Here is a 25,593-nt window from a genome sequence, read left to right on the forward strand (position 1 = left end):
TTAGTTGAAGCCTATTTGTAGGGCCATTATTATTATTATTTGCCATTTGTGACATTACAACAATTCTGTACATTTTCCCACAAATTCTCATTACTTTAATGTAAAAAAAAAAAAAAAAAAAAAAAAAAAAAAAATAAAACCATAATAAAAATAAAAATAAAAATAAAATGTTGTTGTATTTATGGTACTGACCAGGGTTATTATTATTAACAAAAAAAAACTAAAACCATAATAATAATAATAATAATAATAATAATAATAATAATAATAATAATAATAATAATAATACTTATGTTACTGTTAATTTTGTTAATTAATTTAGTTCTGTTTGTAAACATTAACTGAAATAAAATTAAATATAAAAAAGCATACACTTTTCATTTAGTAAAACTTGAAATACTAAAATAACTAAAACTAATAACAATTTTTTTATAAAATATATATAGACAATTAGAACAAAACAAAAACTAACAAAAATGAAATATATATCAATGATAGTAAAAAAAGAAAAAACACTGGTACAAACTGTAATTTATGCTAAATAAGTCTTCATTTTAGGCATTTTTTAGGCAACTACACTTAATTTTAGCTTTACCTTTCAGCTTTAATTAATTTTTATATATATCTTTAGGTGAGGGAAAACTTTTTTGTCAGCTGATCTCCTTTGAACTAAAATATTTTGTGTTCCTGAGATTTTAAATTAATATTTCAATAATTTAACAACACATTCAATAAAAGATTTCATCTTTTTTATTGATTTCAGTTTTTTTTTTTTTTTTTGACTTTTTTTTTTTGACTTTTTTAATTTAATGTTTTATGTATTTTTAATATGTTTATGAGACACACGCTGGGCCTTCAGGAAAACAACACCTGGACTGACACCTGTGAGGACAAAACACACACACACACACACACACACGCATGAAAGGCTGAGGTGTGACATTAAGCGTGCTGGTCCACAGCGGAGCAGAGGGAGGAGGAGAGGAGAGGAGCAGTGGCGGAGGATGTTTTCGGGGTGTCCAGGGATCAGCCAGCAACCAGTCTGGGGTGGCACAGAAATCTTCATTATTTCAATATAAAAATGTGTTTGACTTTAATGTACTGGACCGTTTTAGTGCCTTAAACACAACTGAGTACACTTTATTTCTACTTAATTGAGATGTTTGTGAATTAGATCAAGTATTACCAAGTGAATATAACTATTCAAATCCAGGTATCTTAATAAAGGGGCTCACTATAGTTTTATTGCTGATTCAGCTTCTCAAAACTCCCAAATGCTTGATCTCCAACATTGCATACCCATGGATGAGGCATGCAGATAGTGACAGAAATGTGAAAAAGGCCGGAAATCAACAGTAGACATAAATGACAGAATATGAAATTAGTTATTTTATGTATTTAAATGGTTTCATTTTCGCATATTTTCTAGTATATAGGAAGTGCACTGTGCTCATATTTATTTGTGCATTAAATTACAAATAAAAAATACATATCAGCTTGTGTCTTATATTGTAATCTCGCATTGCATAATATATTTTATTTGTAAAAGCATTTGAGAGGCGTTCTTGTGTGCTGCGTGTACATTCACAGTTTGTAGATTTAATTGCCTTTTTGGTAATTTCATGACTTAGCTGAATTAGGTATGTATGCTCATAGTTTCTTGTGCGCACTGAAAAAAAAAAAAAAGTTTCACTGAGATGTCTAACAAACATCTCATCAGACCGCAGTTCACAGTTGTGGTACTGAAGCTCATTTGGATGCTGTAGCTTTTTCACGCTCGTGAAGCTGATGTGCGCGTCTCACGTTTGATGTGGTCATAAAGAGATACGGCGGTTCCGCATCTTAATAAATGTATTTCTTGTCAAGAAAAAAAAAGGAACAAAAACTGCAGTTTTGAGTGGGGTGGCCAAGCTTTCGTCAGTGGTGGCCACGGTCCCCTGGCTCCGCCCCTGGACGAGCGGAGCTGAAGCAGCTCTGAGAGCAGTGGAGGTCAGTGAGAGTGTAATGATGATCCTCACCAGCAGAGGACAACAAACCGCATCACAGACACACACCGCTTTCCTCTCATCATGGGTGCGTCTCAATCGAGTGGCAACCCTCCGCTCTCTCTCTTGAAGCCAACAATGAAGTGACTAAAACTGCAATTCATCGACTGGCCGCTTGAGGCTGGCTGCAAAAGGGAGTCAGTCCCATAGACTCTCCATGTTAAAATGCCCAACTTTACAGCAGAAAAAAACATGTTTACAGCCTGGTTCAAAATATTATCTTGGTCTATATTGCTAATTTTGCCCTTCATGACAACTGTGGGGGGGCTGAATTTTTTATAACTCATCCGTTTAAATTATATTAAGCCTTAAAGTTCTGCATAATTAAGGGTGTGGCCACTTGAGTGACAGGTGGATTGCCGCTGCTGACACTGCCGTTGAGCTAAGTGGGCGTGGCTTCAGCAACCAGCTCCCGCCTTTTTGCCCATTTTCTATTATCCAGTAGAGTCGAGCGGTGACGAGCTGCCAAGATGGCGACTACCCACTCTGCACACTTTGAGCTTCAAAATCGCACTTCAGGAGTCTACGGGTGACGTCACGGACACTACGTCCATGTTTTTATACAGTCTATGGCCTCAATCAGCTCCCTAGCTCCCGAGCTCGTGAATCAGTAGATCGTGTACATGAATTCGGGCACTGATAAGTTCCCTGGCTCACTGCGCGTTAGGACAGTGATCACTCGAATTCCAGTGACATCATTACATAAAACGTCAACACTGGAATTAATAAACAACAGTCAGGACCGATCACTTTTTTATATTTATTTTTTATTCTCTTTAAACACACAATGTTCTTACAACATTTCAGTCGAATATTGATTATAAATGTAAATTAGATGTCATCCCTGTCTAGTGATGTGTGTTTATGTTGAAATATGCTAAAAAAAAATGGTTTGTGTTTTCAAATCTTCTATCACGTGTCATTATATTTATCAAGTTGGCTCATGTGGTTTATGTTTTGCGCTTCAGAAATGTGACGTTATTTCCGGTAAGGGAGCATAGTGAGTGCCGATGCTCCCTAGTTTTTGCGGTGCATTGTGGGATTTTTCAGGGAGCGAACGTTCCAGTGCACTCGAAGGATTTCGCGATTGAGACAGCCCTTAAAATGACTGACTACCTGATCAGTGCCCTTACCACTGAACAAGGGAGCTGACTGAGACGCACAAATGTGTTTGGTGAGGAGATCGTGGTGCTGCTTCTTTACTGATTGATCAGATGCAACATTTTGATCCGCTGGAGCAGAAAACAGCTGACAAAATCCCAGGAGGAGCTTGATTCTCATCTACAGACCGGAAGAAAACACCTAGCAACCACCCAGGAAACCCTAGTTACTGCATAGCAGCCACTTGGAACACCCTAGCATCCAGTCAGGCCACCCTAGCAACCACCAAGAACATCTTAACAACCACACAGAACTCCATAGTTACTGCATAGCAGCCTCTCAGAACACCCTAGAAACTGCATAGTTACCACTCGGAACACCCTAGAAACCAGTCAGGACACACTAGCAACCACCAAGAACATCTTAGTAACCATAACCCAGAACTCCCCAGCAACAACATAACAGCCTCCAAGAACACCCTAGCAATCAGCCAGAACATCTTAGCAACCATCCAGAACTTCCAAGTAACTGTGTAGCAACAGCACAGAATATCCATAGCAACCAAGAGCATCTTAGAACTCCTTGGAAACTGCATAGAAACCACCTAGAAGACCCTAGTAACCATCAAGAACACCCTAGCAACAGCATAACAACCACCTAGTACACCCTAGCAACTGCACAGCAACCACCCAAAACATCCTGAACAGCAATCACTCAGAACATCTTAGAAACCACCCAGAAGTCCTTAGCTACTGCATAACAACATAGAACTCCCTAGGAAACAATCAAAACACCCTAGCAACCACCAATGACATCTTAGCAAAACCCTATTAACTGCAAAACAACCACCCAGAAAACCCTAACAACCATCAAGAACACCCCAGCAACAGCATAACAACCACCTAGCAACTGCACAGCAACCATTCAAAAGCAACCCCCCACAGCACTAGCATCAGTCGTTGAGTTTTCAGTGCTCTTCAGAAGGTGAAGTGTGTGGTTTGGGTGTTGTGGGTTTGTAAGCACCTGTGTTGCCTGACTCTGCTGTCCATGTAGGCAGCTCACTCACTAGAGCGCGTCTCTCGCTGACTCATGCTCTGTGGGCGTCATGCTAACCGCTCTCAGCGCAGGACAGCTGCACGCTTTCACACCATCTAACTGTGTGAACCTGTCTCTCTCTCTCTCGCTCTCTCTCTCTTACACACACACACACACACACACACACACACACACACACACACACACACACACACACACAGACTGACACAAATGTGTGCTTTTAATGCCCTCTGTGTGTGTATTTGTGTGTGTGTGTGTGTGTGTGTGTGTGTAGGAATGTGGGAGCATGAAGAAACCTGAAGAGGAAGACAGACAAAGGAGAGAAAGACTCCAGCTTTACTACTGAACACACACACACACACACACTACAGGACAGATACAGAGCACTGCTGCATGCACAGGTATATGTGCGTTATATGCAGTAAAATAATAACAGAAATATATATATATTATATTTATTTATATTTATATTTATTATATATATATACATTATATTTCTTTTCCTGCTGTAGTTGTGTCAGGTGATTGTGACATCACAGCTATTGTCTATTGACTCACACACTCCTTCATGATTTGTCATCACACTTTCACACATTGTGATTCACACGGTCATGTTTAGTCATAATGTGCTGGTGTGTGTGTGTGTGTGTGTGTGTGTGTGTGTGTATGTGTATGTGTGTGTTTCAGGTGTATATGTGCTGATGGAGAGAAGGGTGGATTCTCTGTGTGATTTACTCGATGACACTCAACATACTCCTCAGACAACTTATTAATACTTCCATCTGTCTTCGGTTGTCTAGTTACATGTTGTCTAACGTGTCAGATCCTAATTGCACGTCAGTAAATTAAATCATTACATTTACCTCTGAAATGATTCAGTTTATGATTTATGAGCTGATCTTGCCTTAAGGTTTAGCTGGTTATCATCAATAACCTTTTTGGGTATATAGCCATTTGAACAATTTCCACTGCTATTTTTGAATTGCGCTCTCACATTAATTTGTCCTTTTAAGTAGATCTGGCCCATATAGTTTTATATATAAAATATGCAATATGCAGAAAATAACGTAATTTTCTGGCAGACCAAATCTTTATAAATACATACAGAAATAAAAAAAAAATAACCCCAACACTGGCTATACTGGGCAATTTAATAAATAAATAAATAGATAAAAAGGAAAATTAATTAATTAATTATTATTATTTTACGTTGTTAGGTTATTTTAACGAAAACCCAGCAGCTGGGTAAAATGTTGTTCCCGCCGAAAAAGTAAGTTATATCGTTTTCTGATATTGCAGCTCTCGCAACAATAAGTATTTTTTTTTTTTTTTTTTTAAGTTTGAATTCCCCTTTGTTCGCTTTACTCTCTTCAGAGAATGAGTTAACTTGCTAACATCATTCAGGGACACAATACATTTGCACTGTCACAATGTCATGAATTTATATTTTATATTATCAGTGTACTTGTTTATGATTTGTTAATTGACGTAATTTTGAAATGTACAGGGCAGCAGTGTGATAACTCCACCTCGGTCCAGTTAGATTGAAGATATGAGCAGATAAACTGATAGTTTTGGGGTTTGTCGAGAGACTCCGGCAGCGATGCGGTTAAACGTCTCTCTCTCTCTCTCTCTCTCTCTCTCTCTCTCTCTCTCTCTCTCTCTCTCTCTCTCTCTCTCTCTCTCTCTCTCTCGTGCCTCCACACACCGCATGTGTGAGAGTGTGTAGTAGATGGATCATCTCACCCACATCACTGGAAACACTGCAGCATTCTCGCGATTATTTTCGCACAAATCGACGGCAGGACGCACAGATATCAGTCCGTATTTCTCTCTGAGTGCGTCTCGGTGGACTCGTGTCGGTGTAGCGGACCGCGGCTGCTCGGTAAGATGCTGCAGGTAACGTAAGCGCGATTCTTGTGTCTTCCTCATTAACCCCGCAGATGATGCGCACGTACTGTATCTGTCAGTGTGTTATCTTGTGTGTTTTATGTCAGAAGTGTGATCTGTGTCAGAAGCGTTTCTGCGATGCTGAACACAGGAGCTGAAGGCCTACTGGAGCATTTCCACACAGTCTCAGTCTATTTCTGGTCTGATGCTGTTGTGTGGGAGCTGGTCATGTTGGATATATGGTTCTCTGGAGATTCAGAAATGTTCCTGAGGTTACATTATTGGCCATATTAGTGCATTAGTTGTAGATATCATCCTTAGAGCATCAACAAATAGATGCATTGAACCAAAGAACATCAAAAAGGTTCTTGTATGATATCATAGAAACCCAGAAGGGTTTTGCTACGACTTTAAAATGTTCTATGACATAATGGGAGGTTAATGGTACAATAGCATAACAACTTTAAAATGTTTCCACTATGACATTTTTAGGACTTAATATGTTCTTTACATCGTGGAATTCAAAAATTACAATGACATACTATACATTTTAAATGGTTCTATCAGAAATGTGTAAGTGTAATGAAAAACATTTATATTAATATGTTGTTGTAGGTTTGTTGAGTTGTAATATTCCAGTAGTACACCATATTGTTTAATATGCATGCAGTACGTACAGCTTCCTCTTAGATTGTCCATATTATTTAAACATTGAAAACAACTTTGGGAAGAAAAAAATGGTTTCTGCATTTCTAAGGTGTTCTTCAAGTGCACAACTCCACAACTGTCTTAAAAGAATGTTCAAACAATATTAATAATGTTAACATATAACTTTTTTTTAACATTGTGGAACTCAAAAAAGTTCAATGACATCATAACAACTGTCACACAGTAATACCAGTGAATTGCCATAAAATTACCGTAACAACTTTACCAGTAAATTCAAAAATGCACAGGCAACGGCGTTCTGTCTTTTTACCGGTAAAGCACCATTCACACATCCGTTTCAAAATACCGGTAAATTCTGTGACATCATTAACCAGAAATGACCTCTAAACGGCTGTGCCTCACGGTGTTGTGTTTGTAAACATGGAGGGGTAAATGCGGTCAGTGTTTTTGTTGATGTTCACTTTTGCGTCAAATGTTCACACACATGCAGCTATTGCAGAGATATCGTATTACACGACTTTACATATTTCTTTGTCTCCCATAAACAGTGCAGAGTAAATGCGTCATCTGTGTCAGAATGTCATGACTGGCCAAGAATATACGTCTTACATCAACGCGTTCTGAACTTGTACGTGCTCATCCGGTAATCTTGTGCTGCATTCACACAGAGCGCATTACGGTAATTTACTGGTAATGTTACAGCTTCTCATACTGGTAAATTGCCAGAATAAATTTATCGGTATTTTTGAAAAGGTCCTGTTCACACATGATCTCTTAATGGTAATTTACTAGTAATTTACCTGTAAAGACTGTGTGGGTAGGTGTGTGTGTGTGTGAGTGAAAATAGCTTTTGACTTTTTTGGGATGTGTTCTGTAACATAATAGAACTCAATAATTTAAAATAGTTCTATAGAATCTTTAAAACTTTTTTTTTTTTCTTATGGCATCATGGTTGCTTTAAATATTCTGTGACATCACAGGAGAACTTTTTAAGCTCACATTACCTCAGATATTCTTCTGTGGCATCAGGCTGTACAGCTATATTTGGCTGTTTAATATATAGTACTGTGAGTGAGATGAATCTGTGATCACCGCTGGAACATGGAGTGGAATAATTCAATAAGGAGAGCATAAAAGGCCATTGACAGAATTAAACATCTCGGTGGGGATCTGCTTGATGAAAGTGTGTCGTGTTGCGGAGCAGATGTCTCCACTGAGATCACACTCATCAGTGACTCGTCCCGGACTCAAACACACCACCACAGTCATGGTGGATCTGTTGTTTTCTTCTCATGTCTACAGCAGATGAACCAGGCCTGCGATTCTCAAAATCACCGTAAGTAGATCAGTAGATGATCAACTTAGGCAGCTCAGGTCATTTATGTTCCAAAAATTTTTCATTTTGGTTGTGAGAATGTTAAAATCTAAATTGTAAGTAGCAGGTCATTTAAAGCATTAATGGTCGCCCATTATGTAGAGAGCAGGATGACTGATGCTCATGCTGGTATAGTACAATTTAAAGGGACAGTTAACCCAAAAATTTAAATTCTGTCATCATTTACTTACCCTCATGTTTTTTCAAACCTGTATGTTTTTTCTTCTTCTTCTTCTTCTTCTTCTTTTGAAGAATGTTGGTAACCAAACAATTGCTGATAGCCATTGACTTTAAAAGTATAGGGAGAAATATACTATGAAAGTCAATGGCTACCAGTGAATGTTTGGTTACCAAATATCTTTTTTTTTTTTTGTTCAGCAGAATAAAGAGATTCATACAGGTTTGGAACAACTTGAGAACTTTATCTCTTTAAGGATGTTTACCAAACATTTACTCATTTTAACATTTTTGAAATGTTCCCTGAAAGTTACGTACCTCAAGTTATTTAAATACATTCACACACATTCTAAATAACATAATTTAGATGTGTCAGCATTAATTCTATTGAGAGTGATCTACTTTTGTTGTGTTGGTCTAGTTTTCAAAAAGTGATAATGAAAGTGCTGATGTTAGGGGCTCCTGGTTTAAAGCCAGCAGGTTTTTGGGCGGACGCAGTACAGATCTAGACTGGCCTCATTGTGTTTTGGCCAAGTTTTGGAGCAGATGAACTCTGAGGTACGGCGTGGGTTTTTCACTGAGTGCAGCGCTGGGTTTAGAGAGGCTCTATGAAAGATGTGTAGGATTAGGTTCTGACACACGCACAGAAATACAAAATCGAAAGAGTGCAGCCGTGTGAAGGCAGAGATGTTCAGGCAGATCAGCTGATGCTACACTGTAAAAATTATTGTAATTTTAACGGTAAAAGACTGTCAATATGCTACGGCAAAAATCTGTTAATTGGTTAACAGGAAGTTCTCTTACTATAGGATGAGAAACTAATAGTTTCATCAATTTTACTTTAAAATACTATTATATTTTGATTTTGGAAGTGAAATAGAATAAACCACCCTCACATTACTAGTAAAGAAAAACATTACTTCTAAATTTACAACTAAGTATTTTTGTGTTATTATTTTTTTTTTTTCAAATAGGTAATGCAAGTCACTTTGTTTTTCCATTTATTGACTGACATTTCTCCTGATCCTGTGTTGAGAGAAATACTGGGAGTGAGGTGCAGAGGCTTAGGTGTGAAAGGTCCCTGACAACTGCCAAAAATATAACTTTTGGGTCTTTTGTTATTAAAAAACAAATAAGCGAGCCCAGCCCAGGGCAAAAAGTAGCGCAAAAGAAAAGTAATGCTTTACTTTCCATAAAGAATAACAAAGTAATGCAATTAGTTACTTTTTAATGGAGTAAAACAATATAATGCACTACTTTCAAACATAACTTTCCCCAGCACTGATGAGCATTCACTTCAGCTTGTGGAAAAGCTTCTTTGATTCATCTTGTGGTTTTCTCATTATCTTCTGTGTTTTTAAAGTGGCTGTTGGTGTTTAGAAACAGATTTTAGTACTTAAGTACTTTACTTATTAGTTAATTAAGTACTGTTTTTTTTTTGTAAACTTAAAGGGGTCATATGATGTTGCTAAAAAGAACATTATTTTTTTAATTTGTTTAAATTAAAAAAAAAAAATTTACACAAACTAAAAAAATGTAACTTTACTCCCCACATACTATACATCACTTTCTCAACTCAAATCCCCACAAAAAAAAACCTGTCAAGTTTTACAAAGCTCATCGTTCTGAAAAGCAGGGCATGCTGTGATTGGCCAGCTATCCAGCGCGTTGTGATTGGCTGAATGCCTCAAGCGTGTGACAGAAATGTTACGCATCTTAACATACTGTGATGCCTTGTCCGGCCGGAGCGACGAGACATAAACATAGAACCTATTATAAGCGTGATATAAACATGATTGCTAGTCGTGTTTTCCTTTGGAAGGCAAAAACAAAGTAGTTTCGCTTTTTCAACGAAACAGCATCACACACCGCGGCCTTGAGTGAGCTGCAATCTAGAGTGAGCCGTGATCTAGAGTGAGCCGCGGGCGGCTTGAATGAGCAGGCGGATTCTACGAAGGAGTGTACCTTATGCTTGCAACCACATGTGATGACCCCGGGCTGGACTCCGCTTCGTCCACGGTGAAAGCTGATTCGGTGATCCGCAATGTAAATTGATGTATTTTCTCAGCGACCAGCACTGATCAGCTCCAGGCATGACAAAGCAGCTATCGTTCTCTTTTGGAAGCCAAACAAAGTACTTTTGCTTTCACAGTGAATCACACAGTGTCTATATGACATGGAGGTGGCGGCAACAACAATACTACAGCAAGAATAAAAGTACGCCAGAATAAAAGTATGCCTTCTTTCTTTGCGTGAACTTTGCGTGAACATAACAAACGTTATGGAAATCTTCCCACATACTGACGTAGATATGTTGGGGGCGTGTTAGAACGAGCCGTTTCAGGGGGGTGTGGACGAGTCTCAACCTTTATAAAGAATATCTCTTTGAATTTGATCTCTTTCAAGTTCTGACAACCACAGCTGCCAGCTTTGTACCATTAATTTCACAGAATTTAAATTTATTTAATTTAATTTATTTTTATTTTGTTTTACAGTGTATCTGTCCTATAAACATTCAGTCATTTCATCACAGTCACATTGTTTGATGGCTTCTAGTGAATGAAATAGTGAGATGTTTCCCAGCTCTGCTGCTGCTGTGAAGTGTGATTAACAGCAAACTCACAGCTCCTCCAGACTAAGCTCAGTTAACCCTTCAGCCTCCAATGTTTTCTGAATGAAAGTCAGAGCGTGAGGGTTCAAACATGCCGCTGTTATTCAGCGCTGATCTGCTGGTCTCTGTGTCTGTGGGCTGATGGGTAACAGCGTGAGCGGAGTCATTGGTGGAGTTTGTGACTCACAGCTGAGTCAAAGATGCATTTATTAATTTAGCAGGTGCTTTCAGCAGCATTTTAATTGCATTAATCATTGGGGATCGAACCCATCACCTTGATGTTGCGAGCGCAAGAACGCAGATGTATACGGGCCGTCTGAAGGATGTTTGGGTTCTCGGGTAAATTCGGGGTCTGTTATTGGAGACATGGCTCTCTCTCCCCATCGACCCACTTCTTGCGGCCGTGTTTTTTAAGATAAGTGCAAACTGGAGCCAAATGGATCTGAATTATTGATGATGCTGAAAATGGTTATTGCTCTCCTCTCACTGCAAATGAAGAGGGAGGGGGGCATTTTAATTAGAACTGCATCTGTTTATGTGTTCAAACGCTTGTTAACTCTCTACAGACCACAAAAACCACAGGAAATTATGTTTAGTAAATTACCTCTGACCTCCTCAGTATCTATTCTGCTCATCAAGGCTGCATTTATTTGATAAAAAATACTGTAAAAACAGTGAAATATTATTATAATTTAAAATAGCTGTTTCCTATGTGAATATCTGTTAAAATGTTATTTATTGCTGTGATTAAAGCTGAATTTTCAGCATCATTACTCCAGTCTTTAGTGTCACATGATCCTTCAGAAATCATAATAATATGCTGATTTGCTGCCCAAGAAACATTTCTGATTAATATGTTGAAAACTGTTGTGTTGCTGAATATTTCTTAATATTTGTCACTTAAAAATTCTATGTATGTATATATATAGATTGCATAAAACTGTCTATGAGTTTGTGTGACTTTATAAAACTGAGAAGCGTGTGATAATAGTTTTTTTGCGGTGTAAATGTGTGTCTCTCTCAGCTCTGGCTGTCGTTAGCGTGATCGTCTTTCTCGTCTCACCGCGGGAGGCCAGAGCTCCGCCCCATCACTCACACTCGTTGTCGCCATGACGACCTCGGCCCTGCGGCGGCAGGTGAAGAACATTGTGCACAACTACTCGGATGCAGAGATCAAGGTACGCGAGGCGACCTCTAACGACCCTTGGGGCCCGTCCAGCTCGCTGATGTCCGAGATCGCCGAGCTGACCTTCAGCGTGGTGGCCTTCAGCGAGGTCATGGCCATGGTGTGGAAGCGCCTCAACGACCACGGCAAGAACTGGAGACACGTCTACAAGGTGTGCGGATCCGTCTAGAGCAGATGACTCAACGTGCATTCAAATAAACTAAAACAAGAGATTTCCCTCAACACCTCGGAAACCTGGATATATGAGAAAAAATATCCCAATTTATTTCAAGCTATTAATTAGTGAAAAGTGAATTAGTGATTTATTTTAGGTTTATTTAAACAAAAGTGATTTTTGGTTTATTCATAGTCTAATTAGTGATTTCTATCCTAATTTTTAACAAGCATTATTTTTAGTTTATTTATAGTCAGATTAGTGATTCCTAGCCTAAGTTTACAAAAAGTAAAAAACGTTTTTTTTTCTTTTTTTCTAGTCTAATTAGATTTCTAGCCTGAATTTAAAATCTTATTTTTAGTTAATTTTTAGTTTGTCTATTCTAATTAGTGATTTCTAGCTTAATGTTTTAAAAATTATTATTTTTAGTTTATTTCTACTCCAATTAAGGATTTTATGTGATTTCTAGGCTAATTTTTTTTTTTAGCCTTATGATTTCATTTGTAGTCTATTTTTAAAGTAATTAAAAACTAATTTGTAATTATAAAGTCTAATTTGTGATTTCAAGTTTGATTTCAAGCCTTTTTTAGTTTATTTTTAGTGATTGCAAAGTGATTTTTATCCTAATTTAAAAAAAAAGTGTGATTTCTAGACCTTGGAAAAAATCATGGAAATGGATAAAATCTTATTATTTATTTATTTATTCATTTTTTAAAATAATATGCATATTTTTAAGCTTAGTAGAATATTTTATCCAGTAGAAATTGTGAGAATTATTATTTTTTTTTTCTAAATTTAATTCTTAACCAAATGAGTGGAAAAGTCATGTAAATTCATTGGTTAAAAAAGTGGGAACCCTCAAAAATATTCAGCTCTTAAAACTGGAATCCTGTAATGTAATTATTTTAGTTATAATTAAAGATATTTTAGTTACTTATTTTAATGTGTGAGAACTCCTGGTTTCTGTAAATTACAGCAGATGAACCAGAGGAAATCTTTTGGCTTTTAATTTCTATTTTTTGTTTCTGGACAGCAGTCCAAAAGGTTGAGAATCGAATGCAGAGCTCTGGTTTGTCTGTGTGCTCAGGCTCTGACGCTGCTGGACTATCTGGCAAAGACGGGGTCGGAGCGCGTGGCCCAGCAGTGCCGCGAGAACGCCTTCACCATCCAAACGCTGCGTGACTTCCAGTATGTGGACCGGGACGGGCGCGACCAGGGAGTGAACGTGCGAGAGAAAGCCAAGCAGCTGGTGGCGCTGCTGCGGGACGAGGAGCGTCTGAGGCAGGAGCGAGCGCAGGCACTCAAGACCAAAGAGAGGATGGCGGGCGGCGGCGGGGTGAGCAGCGTCCCTCCAGCGTGTCCCAGCAGACGCAGCAGTCAGCCCAGCATGGCCGTGCTGTACGGAGAGGAGTTCACCCACTCCAGAGGATCGCCGGCATCCTTCAACTGTGAGACGCGCGCTCTTTAACTCTTGCTATCAGCTCAGGTTCAGTTTCCATTCATTAATAAGCCACAGTTAAAACAATAGAATATATATATATATATAATAACAGAAGAAAAACGATCAGGTACAAAAACAAGTTTTTGTTTTGCTGTGGAAAATTAGATTTTTTTTTTATTTCAGTTAATTGACAATATATTTTAATTTGAAACCAAAACTCAACACATTTGTTTTAAAAACATTTTTATACTTTCTAGAAAACTGACTTTGATGCTGCAGTTAGCTAAAACTATAAGCTAATTTATATTACTCATAATTAATTTTTAATTTAAATTACATCGAAGCTATTCAAGGGCAATGTCTCTTCAAATATAGATCAATACATTATGTATATTCTGGTATTATAATGAGGAAGATCTTAGTTAGGATGACCACATTCGAAATTTTTTTTGCAACAAATGAATAAAATAAATGGAATAAGATAAATAATAAAATAAAAATAAAAAATGGAATGAAAAAAAAAAAAAAGTAAATATTTAAAAGAAATAATGTGTATGATGTCATTTCCAGACTCTCTTTCTCTGTATAAATATATGTGTGTGTATTATACAGTTATTTTTGTCTGGAAGTGACATCCTCTTATTCCTCATAGTTAATAAGAAAGAGACAACATTAGTGCTTTTCTCCTGCAGTCTCCTCACAGCTGCTGCTGCCATGTGCTCGTGTGTTTGTAGTCTAATGATGCCGTGTCACACACACACAGACAGACAATATAATAAAATCTGAAGTGAGATGATGATGATTATGGATTATGACAGTATTAGAGCCCCTCAGAGGAACGTCAGTCATGAATAAAGGTGAATGATCCTCTGTCTGTCTGTCAGCGTCCTCCTCGTCTCCCCGAGCGTCTGATCTGGAACAAACTCGACCGCAGACCAGCGGAGAAGAAGAGCTACAGCTGCAGCTCGCGCTGGCCATGAGCAGAGAGGTACACTCAGACACTTTATTTCATATTATGGACTTATGTAGCATTTATTACATTACATACACACACACACACACACACACACACACACACATATATATATATATATAAGATTAAGTTTCTTAAAATATTTTCATATATTTTAAATCATTTTTTATGATTGTAATATTTATTTAGAATTTATACATTTTTTTAAAAGATATATTTTAAACCATTTTTGGGTTTCTTAAAAAGTTGTCATTATTTTAATTATAATTATATATTTGTTTATATTTTATTATATTAATAATTATGACATTATTATTATTTTTTATTTTTGTTTGGTAAGTTTTTAGGTGTCTTATGAATTTTTTTTTTTTATATATTTTTCTATCCATCCATTGTCCAAACTGCTTGTCCTTGATTATACATTTATCATTTTTATTATATTATAATTTATCACATTTTTTGTTTGTTAAATTGTAATATTTTAATCAATTTTAGGTTTCTGAAATATCTGTAATTATATAATCTTTTCTTATATTTATATTTTATTATATTACAGTCATTTTAGGTCATTTTTAGGTTTCTTAAAAAGTATACATATTTTGCATTTACATCATATATTTTATCATAATTTTTTTCATAATTTCATACTCTATTAATATTTTATTGTAGTACAATTGATCACTTTTAAAGTTAAGGATACTTTTTCAACCATTTTAGGTTAGTTATAATTAGTCAGTAATAATCTTGACGCACACTCTTTCTTTTTTTCAGTAGGCGGTTTGAGTTTCTGTGGTGTTTGAGTGTCTTTTCATTCCCAGCATGCAGCAGCCAGAAGGTTTCAATCTCTGAATCCCCACGGCACGAGCCGGTCGAGTGTGTGTGTGTGTGTGTGTGTGTGTGTGTGTGTGTGAGCACATAGGAGAAAACGTGAGGAGAAAGACGAGCAGGAGGAGTTTTCCTGTTGACCTTTCCTGCTGTTTCAGGAATATTTGCATTCTCACAGGATGTGGAGGAAGAGCAGAAACCATGATCGCTGCTGAAAATAACTGTGATTAACCCAAATCCACCGCAGCGCTCGGCTCCGGTGTGAGAGCTGACACGCCCCTTCACAACAGCCAATCACTGCCTGCCGTTTGTGTCCTTCAGCTGTTGTCATGGAGACACAGCAGGACATCCAGTGTCTCTGTGCAGGTATCTGAGGAACCACGGCGTGTTTCAGGGTTCTCAAAATGAGTCTGAAAAATATTTCAAATATTCAAGCTATGCATTGGAAAAAAAGATGTGACCTGAAATTTAGTCCATTTATATTATTACAATGTATATGTATTACAAATAATTAACACATTTCCACTCAATAACTGTTGTTCTGGCATGACAACTCTCTGAGAGATTGACATGGTAACGTACATGACAATGTTATTGTATTTGGTCTTGGCGGAATAGATCTGCTACGCTGCTGCTGCTGAATAACCCCCCAACAAAGCAGGAGACACGGAACACAATACAATACCAATAGATGCATGCCGCTGAATATAATAATAACTGCTGCATCAGTGGACATACATACATCCACGCACATGAAAATGAATGGACAAGGAAAGACAAGACACCCCCCAACAAAGCAGATCTATCGTCAAGACATATGTACTGCTGCTGCTCCGAAGAGCCATGTGAACCGCATATATTACTATCTATGTGAGCCTAGGCTACCACGCCGACCGGCTTAACAACAGTGGCCTACGACTATGTGAGCCTTGGCTACCACGCCGACCGGCTTAACAATAGTGGCCTACGACTATGTGAGCCTAGGCTACCACGCCGACCGGCTTTACAGTAGTGGCCTATGACTATGTGAGCCTAGGCTACCACGCCGACCGGCTTTACAGTAGTGGCCTATGACTATGTGAGCCTGGGCTACCACGCCGACTTACGTGGCCTACACTAGTGGCCTAGGCTACTTTATAGTGAGCCTTGGCTTACCCTACGACGACCTGGCGCTAAAAAATAGGCCTATGACTATGTGAGCCTTGGCTACTACGCAGACCGGCTTGACAATAGTGGCCTATGGCTATGTGAGCCTTGGCTACCATACTGACCGGCTTAACAACAGTGGCCTACGACTATGTGAGCCTTGGCTACCACGCCGACCGAGTTAACAATAGTGGCCTACGACTATGTGAGCCTTGGCTACCACGCCGACCGACTTAACAATAGTGGCCTACGACTATGTGAGCCTGGGCTACCACACCGACCGATAGAGGCCTAAGTGGCCTACAACTATGTGAGCCTTGGCTACCACGCCGACCGACTTAACAATAGAGGCCTACGACTATGTGAGCCTTGGCTACCATGCCGACCGGCTTAAACAATAGTGGCCTACGACTATGTGATCCTTGGCTACCACACTGACCGGCTTAAACAACAGTGGCCTACGACTATGTGAGCCTTGGCTACCACGCCGACCGGCTTACAGTAGTGGCCTACGACTATGTGAACCTTGGCTACCATGCCGACCGGCTTAACAACAGTGGCCTATGACTATGTGAGCCTTGGCTACCACGCCGAGTGGCTTACAGTAGTGGTCTACGACTATGTGAGCCTTGGCTACCACGCCGACCGGGGTTAACAATAGTGGCCTACGACTATGTGAGCCTTGGCTACCACGCCGACCGGCTTACAGTAGTAGCCTACGACTATGTGAGCCTTGGCTACCACGCCGACCGGCTTAACAACAGTGGCCTACGACTATGTGAGCCTAGGCTACCACGCCGACCGTCTTACAGTAGTGGCCTATGACTATGTGAGCCTTGGCTACCATGCCGACCGGCTTAACAATAGTGGCCTACGACTATGTGAGCCTTGGCTACCACACCGACCGGCTTAACAACAGTGGCCTACGACTATGTGAGCCTTGGCTACCACGCCGACCGGCTTACAGTAGTGGCCTACGACTATGTGAACCTTGGCTACCATGCCGACCGGCTTAACAACAGTGGCCTATGACTATGTGAGCCTTGGCTACCACGCCGACTGGCTTACAATAGTGGTCTACGACTATGTGAGCCTTGGCTACCACACCGACCGGCTTACAGTAGTGGCCTACGACTATGTGAGCCTTGGCTACCACGCCGACCGGCTTAACAATAGAGGCCTACGGCTATGTGAGCCTTGGCTACCACGCCGACCGACTTAACAATAGTGGCCTACGACTATGTGAGCCTGGGCTACCACACCGACCAGCTTAACACTAGTGGCCTATGACTATGTGAGCCTTGGCTACCACGCCGACCGAGTTAACAATAGTGGCCTACGACTATGTGAGCCTTGGCTACCACGCCGACCGACTTAACAATAGAGGCCTACGACTATGTGAGCCTTGGCTACCACGCCGACCGGAGTTAACAATAGTGGCCTACGACTATGTGAGCCTTGGCTACCACGCCGACCGGCTTAAACAATAGAGGCCTCCTACTATGTGAGCCTTGGCTACCATGCCGACCGGCTTAACAATAGTGGCCTACAACTATGTGATCCTTGGCTACCACACTGACCGGCTTAACAACAGTGGCCTACGACTATGTGAGCCTTGGCTACCACGCCGACCGGCTTACAGTATTGGCCTATGACTATGTGAGCCTTGGCTACCACGCCAACCGGCTTAACAATATTGGCCTATGACTATGTGAGCCTTGGCTACCACGCCGACTGGCTTAACACAAGTGGTCAATGACTATGTGAGCCTGGTCTACCACGCCGACCGGCTTAACAATATTGGCCTATGACTATGTGAGCCTTGGCTACCACGCCGACTGGCTTAACACTAGTGGCCTATGACTATGTGAGCCTTGGCTACCACGCCAACCGGCTTAACAATATTGGCCTATGACTATGTGAGCCTTGGCTTCCACGCCGACCGGCTTAACAATAGGAGCCTACGACTATGTGAGCCTAGGCTACCACGGCGACCGGGTTAACAATAGTGGCCTACGACTATGTGAGCCTTGGCTACCACGCCGACTGGCTTAACAATATTGGCCTATGACTATGTGAGCCTTGGCTACCACGCCGACCGGCTTAACAATAGTGGCCTACAACTATGTGAGCCTTGGCTACCACGCCAACCGGCTTAACAATAGTGGCCTACGACTGTGTGAGCCTTGGCTACCATACTGACCGGCTTAACAATAGAGGCCTACGACTATGTGAGCCTAGGCTACCACGCCGACCGGGTTAACGATAGTGGCCTACAACTATGTGAGCCTTGGCTACCACGCCGACCGGGTTAACAATAGTGGCCTACGACTATGTGAGCCTTGGCTACCATGACGACCGGCTTAACAATATAGGCCTACGACTATGTGAGCTTTGGCTACCACGCCTACCGGCTTAACTCTAATTAGATGCCCACTATGTTTAATGTAATTTAACAAAATTATATATGATGCAATCCGATAGATAGGCCCCAGCATTCACCTCATCATTGATATGACTGTGATAAGCACATGCTTCTGACGCTGTGTGCAGCTGAAATCAACCACACACTCATCACGATGAAAACATTGACCTTTGAAAATGAACGTGAACATTGAGATTACGCCGATGCATATGGTGAACCCTGGTTGAAATGCAAACGCAAGAATGCTTATTTCATTTAACATGTTTCCTCAGAGCGATTACATGCTCTAAACTGCCTTTGCTCCAGCTTTAAACACAGATGCTAAATGCTGCTGCTAATATGCTTAATATTTCGCTGATGCATGCAATGCAAACTGCTAACATGACACTTAGTTTAAACTAGTTTATGGTTGCACATTTTTGTACTCAATTAGGCAGACCACGCAAATATACACATCGATATGGATTAAAAGAGCATTCACTTATCTTAGATGTTGATTTCAGCTGTTCTGAAGTGTGCTGCAAACAAAGCCAAGTATTTGAATGTTGAGCAGTGAGCTCATTGGCTACTGATACAGGAGAAATCCAATCAGCTGTGCAATGTGATAATGTCATTAGGTCAGATTGAGTTAGACCTATCAGACTGCGCCATCTAGAGTTTCATGCCAGAACTCTGTATTTTCTAATTGAAAAACAGTTCTTGAAACTTGTTAAGTCACAAGATGAATTGCAGTTAATATAATATAACATAATATATCAATACTTCCAGTTTCTATCAATAAAAAGGTTTGAAAACAAGCCAGTATGGGGCAAAAAGCTTGAGAACCACTGGATTAAAACATTAACAAGACCTTTCGAATTTCTTTATTTTTTGTTTTCTGTATTTTCCACATGTTCTAACTTCTTTGTTTAACACGTACTAACTGATTTTTCCTTCTCCTCTGATGATATGTCCCTGTTCCTCAGCTGTATTTCTCCTGCAGTGTTTTCTGTGGATCTCCTGTCAATGTCACGGAGCTCATTAACCTCCTGCTCCTTTAATCCTAATGAATGCTTCCACTAAACAGCATCAGATTCTCCTTCTCGCACTGAGCTTGTTTTGTCTCCTGGGAGCAGCGCAGCCGGCAGGGGGATGACGCTCATCTGCAGATGGTTCTGGAGGGCGAGCGAGACCCGCGGCCTTCAGAGGTGAGAGAGACACTCAACATCTCAACATCTGCACGATCTGCTGAGCTTCTGACCGGCTGACTCTCGCTTTCATTCCACAGTCGGCCATGATCGATCTGGTGGATATATTCGGTCCCACACCTGCCGCACCGGTGAGTGAGGACCCCTGGGACGCCCAGCCGACCTGCCCCGTGGACTCTGACCCCTGGGAGTCTGTCGGTCAGTGATGAGCCCATTCAGTACTTTGATTCACAGTCGTTCATTTTTAATAACAGTTGGCGATTTCCTCAACAGGTCGCCGCAGATCTCTTGTGTTTCATTCAGCTGTAAAAAATGTTCATTTCAACGCTGACTTAGAATTTCGTTAACCTTTTAAAACTATTTTGTATTAGACGTTGTTTCAATGTTTTTATCAACATTGAAACCTACATTATTTCAATCACATTTCAGTGCAGCAGGTTAGTCATTTAAAAATATCTCAAAATTCATGTTGTTTTGAGGACTTTTAGACACATAACTGAAATCAATAAAAAAAAAAAGATTATTTTAGATATGGTTGTGTTGATATCGTATTGTTGTTTCAATCTCTTATTTATCATACAGATTTTGTTAATGTTTGATTTATCAGTATTCTGTTAACCATTTAAAACGATTTACCATTAAACATTGTTTCAACCACATCTCAAAGCAGAAAACCGAGCAAGTAAAAATATCAAAAAATGATCTTGTGGTCACAGTGTGAATGCTTCTTTAGGTTTCATTAAACTGTAAAAAGTTTTTACAATTCCAACATTTATTTGTAGAACTTTGTTAACTGTTTAAAACTGAACAACAGCTGACATTATTTCAACCACATTTCCAGGTGATTTTAAACCATTTAAGCACAAGAAGGGAAAGACCTTGTGCACTGTTTTGTGTTTTGCACACAAATACAGAAAAAAAATATGTTTGACATCAAAATGTTTGACTTTTTTTTTTTTATACCTTATTGGAATTGAAACTAGGAATTGATAAGAATCGGAATCGATAAAGTTCAAATGAAATTCACATGATTTGAGGGTTTTTAACTCAAATTAATCAATTAATTTGTAAAACATATTTTTTGTGCGGCTGTATTTAGATCTGGCCGTGTCTTTTTCAGCTGTAGTTAAGTCTAGTAACCTGGGGGCTGATAGTCCCTGGAAAGCCCGCCCTTCGTCCAGTAGCCCCGCCCACCCGTGGGGAACCCACCAATCACCTCCTGACCCCTGGGATGCCCCGCCTTCAAACTCCATCTCTAATATGGATGAAGAAGCCTGGAGGAGCCCAGCACGACCAGGTACAACACCTCATGTTAAAAACCAAAGTGAAATACATTTTTGACCAAGTTTTTGTAGTGCCAGCCCTTTTAATTGAAATAATGCATTCGTTTAGAGTTTGCATAAGGTGCAAAAAAGGCTTTTCCTGCCGCAGAAGTGTAATCTATGAAAACTTATTTCTGCAACAGAATAAAAATATAAAAAAGGTATCATTTTATTGTGAAATTGCTGGTTTATATCTTGCAGTTATTATTTTTGAGATGTAAACTTGCAGTTGCAAGAAAAAAAGATTGTGAGATAGAACTTGTAGTTTTTACACTTTTGTTCACTTTAAATATGTAAAGGATGGTGGCTTATGAGATCCATCTCTGTATTCTTTGCCCGTCCTACCAGTGTCGAGTGTGAAGGACCCGTTTAGTATTCCAGAGGAGGAGGAGCTTAGAGTGGAAGGGGAGGAGCCTAGCGCGGAGCATGCGGGGCCAATCCAAGTGTTCAGTCCTCGCTGTGAGAGTCCTGCAGGTGCTCATCACACCAAACCAGACCCTCTTCACATTTGTTTTCCTCTCGGGGGCGAGCTGAAGCTCATTCACATCTCTCATTTTCAGATGTCGATCAGTTCGGTGAGTTGGTGGCTGAGGTTCAAGTGAATGGTCGGGGAAATGACAGTCCAGAGACCTTTGACCTCTCTCGCCTCGGGCCTCCTCTGGACGCGGTGACCCCCAGACAGTGCCGAACCCCCGAGACGTTCCTCGGCCCCACCGCTGCCTCCCTCGTCAACCTGGACACGCTTATTCCCAGCAGTGTGCCGGTCAAGAGCAAAAACCCCTTCCTGTCAGGTAGGAAAACACTCACGCACACTTATTGTTTTGGGGATTTTATAGTTTTATTGAGTGCTTTTGAAGTTTTTTGAGTGCTTTTGAGTACTTACCAAATACTGTTACGCAGTTACATTTCCAATGGCAAATACTTTACTTACTCCTTTTGTATTTATTCCTCACAAATTTGTTTTGATCTTTGGAATTTAATTTTTATCTTTCGTTTAGAAAGTACAAAGATCATGGTCATCTTGATTTAATATCTTTTTTATTAAAAGGCTTTTTGTGCATCTTATTTGTCCATCTTACAACATCATATTGTATTTGATTATTTTGTTTTCTTAACTTTCAGTAAATGTTAATAAAAAGTGGTTTTAGAAAGTTGCTTTAACTGATAAAAGTTACTTTAAACTCTTAAGAAAAATATTCCACTTTTGAAAATTAAAAAAAATGAAGCTGTTTCCTTGTTTTAAGCATAAATCTAACAAAATTATTAGTTATTTATTCTCTTATTTTTATAATTATTCTTTTTTATAAAAAATATTTTTCATTTATTTAGATGTATGTTTAAAAGTGGGAAAGAAGAAATGAACTTTATTATTAAGATATTCTCTGGGTGTCTCGTGCAGGTTTGAGTACACCGTCTCCCACAAACCCCTTTCACTGTGAGCAGCCCAGACTGACTCTAAATCAGATGCGTCCTCACTCCACGTCGCCGCTACCGGCTCACACTCTGTCCTACAGCGCCTCTCTCCCGCTGCCCATCCTGCAGCAGAAGCCCCAGACTCTGCCCTCTTCCTACACGCAGCCACACCACGGCCTGCTGGACATGCCCAGCAACCTGCCGCAGCCACTGCTGCCCCTCACGGCCTCCACCCAACTAACGCATCACCACGGCCAAAGCCACAACCCCTTCCTCTGAGGAACCACATTTACATGTGGGAAACGGATACTGAAACCAGTTTACGGCAATTCGGTTTCAGTGTGAACGGACTGAAGAGCTGATCTAAAGCCTAAAGAATGGGAAACAGAGACTGGAACTGGATTACAGTGATTCGGTTTCAGTGTGAACGGACTGAAGAGCTGATCTAAAGCCTAAAGAATGGGAAACAGAGACTGGGACCGGATTACAGTGATTCGGTTTCAGTTTGAATGGACAAAGGAGCTGATCTAAAGCCTAAAGAATTGGAAACAGAGACTGAAACTGGATTACAGTGATTTGGTTTCAGTGTGAATGGACAAAGGAGCTGATCTGAAGCCTAAATAATGGGAAAAGAGACTGGAAAAGGATTACAGTGATTCTGTTTCAGTGTGAACAAACTGAAGTGCTGATCTGAAGTCTAAAGAATTGGAAACAGAGACTGAAACTGGATTACAGTGATTTGGTTTCAGTGCGAACAGACTGAACTGGAACTGTATAATGGGAAACGGAGACTGGAACTGTATTACAGTGATTCGGTTTCAGTGTGAACAGATTGAACACCTGATTTAAAGCCACAAGAATGGGAAACGGAGACTGGAACTGTATTATAGTGATTCGGTTTTTCAGTGTGAACGGACTGAAGAGCTGATCTAAAGCCTAAAGAATGGGAAACAGAGACTGGGACCGGATTACAGTGATTTGGTTTCAGTGCGAACAGACTGATCTAAAGCCTAAATAATGGGAAACGGAGACTGGAACTGGATTACAGTGATTCTGTTTCAGTGTGAATGGACTGAAGAGCTGATCTAAAGCCTAAATAATGGGAAACGGAGACTGAAACCGGATTACAGTGATTCGGTTTCAGTTTGAATGGACAAAGGAGCTGATTGCGGTTGGTTTTTAGGGAAAGTACTTTTCCAATAAGACGATACACATTTAATGCTGGCTGACTTTACTAATTTACATGCGTTCGTCTGTATTCTGCGTGATAATAGCTCAGCCTGGATTATCACATTTATATCGAGCTTAAAGTCAACATGAAATCCTGATCTTATTGTGCACTTATAGGGTTCCCACTTTTTTTCAGTGATCCTTTTCCAGGACATTTTTAATGTAATTAGAAATGGGAAGTAACTACAAGGAACACACCCCAAAGTAACATATTCTTCTCTCCATAAAGTCTTTAAAAATTTACAGTTTATGGCCATGACTTAACTATAAAATCAGCTCTTTAATATGAACTCTTAATTATACATTACAAATGATTTTAAGAACCAATTTCAGTACCATAGCAAACAAATATTGAAAGTATTTAACTATTTATTTAGGTATATATTAATTGAAATATTTCAAAATTATTTGTTTACTCTTAATTTTATTCCCAGTATTTACACTGTTTTTCTGTAAACATTTGCAATCTTTTCCAAAACTCTCTTACGGGCCCCTGGGAGAAAAATTAAATAATAAAAAAAATAATAACCATATAGTTACATAGGCTACTCATGTAGGTAGTTTTTTATGCAAATAGTAAATGTTGTAACTTAATGCTGGTTAATAAAATGCAAATGACAGCAATAATAGCCATTCTGGTATGTAATGTTCACTTTTCACCATATACTCAACTCCTGATGGGTAAAATCCCAGCTGAATTTTCAAAATTGCGTCACATTATGGGTTGTGATCGTCGTTTCATGTTGACTTTATGATGCTGGCTCGGCGCTTTGCTCTTCTGCTGCACAGGAACAGCATGCTGCTAATGAACTTAGGGAGGGGTTCAATGTCAACATTTCAGTCAAAAGCCCCCCTCGCTGGATAAACGGAGGGAAATTTCAGGAACACAACAGAACTAATGAATCTCCACCAGGATCAAACTCACCATCCTACCCTGATTCCTCAAACATCTCCCTCCTCGTTTCCTTTCTGTTGCCTTCAATCGATGGATCTCATGCAATGAGATCTGGCACTGACTGTAACCAAGCTCCTCCATGTGCCTGTCTCACCGACAGTTCCACAATGCACTGGGGCTGGCGCCTCACTTCCTGTTCAGATCTCAGGAGCGCCACCCACGGGAACCTGTATAGCCAATTAAAACTCACTGACACCGTCTGTCTGAGAGGATTGCTACAGACTCTATATACGTCAATGCTGAATTATCCGATGCTGTTATTTCCTTCACTCAGAAAAGTGATTGAAGAACAAGGACCAGCTTTACTGTTAATCACTGCTAATGAGTATGACATCCAGTTTGTTCTAGTAAAGGAGAACCAGGTTAATCATTTATTCCACTACGAGTTAAATGGTGTATATTAAAGACACTA

General features: G+C 39.8%; 1 protein-coding gene across 5 annotated transcripts; it reads left to right on the forward strand.

The window, feature by feature from the left end:
* The first annotated feature begins 5,875 nt into the window (after positions 1 to 5,875).
* LOC109063701 (epsin-3-like) lies at positions 5,876 to 23,700 on the forward strand. Of its 5 annotated transcripts, XM_042764881.1 has the most exons (11): positions 5,876 to 6,101; positions 11,949 to 12,261; positions 13,352 to 13,712; positions 14,590 to 14,693; positions 20,184 to 20,261; positions 20,342 to 20,459; positions 21,382 to 21,558; positions 21,932 to 21,981; positions 22,027 to 22,057; positions 22,144 to 22,374; positions 22,983 to 23,700. In XM_042764881.1, exons 2-11 carry the CDS (start codon positions 12,034 to 12,036, stop codon positions 23,273 to 23,275), a joined length of 1,671 nt encoding a protein of 556 aa, XP_042620815.1. In that variant the 5' UTR covers positions 5,876 to 6,101; positions 11,949 to 12,033; the 3' UTR covers positions 23,276 to 23,700. The 5 variants fall into 5 exon arrangements, with proteins under 5 accessions (XP_042620815.1, XP_042620788.1, XP_042620801.1 ...); XM_042764854.1 differs by having other exon boundaries at positions 5,878 to 6,101; positions 21,932 to 22,057; XM_042764867.1 differs by having other exon boundaries at positions 5,878 to 6,101; positions 20,187 to 20,261; positions 21,932 to 22,057.
* The last annotated feature ends 1,893 nt before the right edge of the window (positions 23,701 to 25,593 follow it).

The sequence above is a fragment of the Cyprinus carpio genome, chromosome A1 (genome assembly GCF_018340385.1).
Source record: "Cyprinus carpio isolate SPL01 chromosome A1, ASM1834038v1, whole genome shotgun sequence".
NCBI classification, from domain to species: Eukaryota; Metazoa; Chordata; class Actinopteri; order Cypriniformes; family Cyprinidae; genus Cyprinus; species Cyprinus carpio.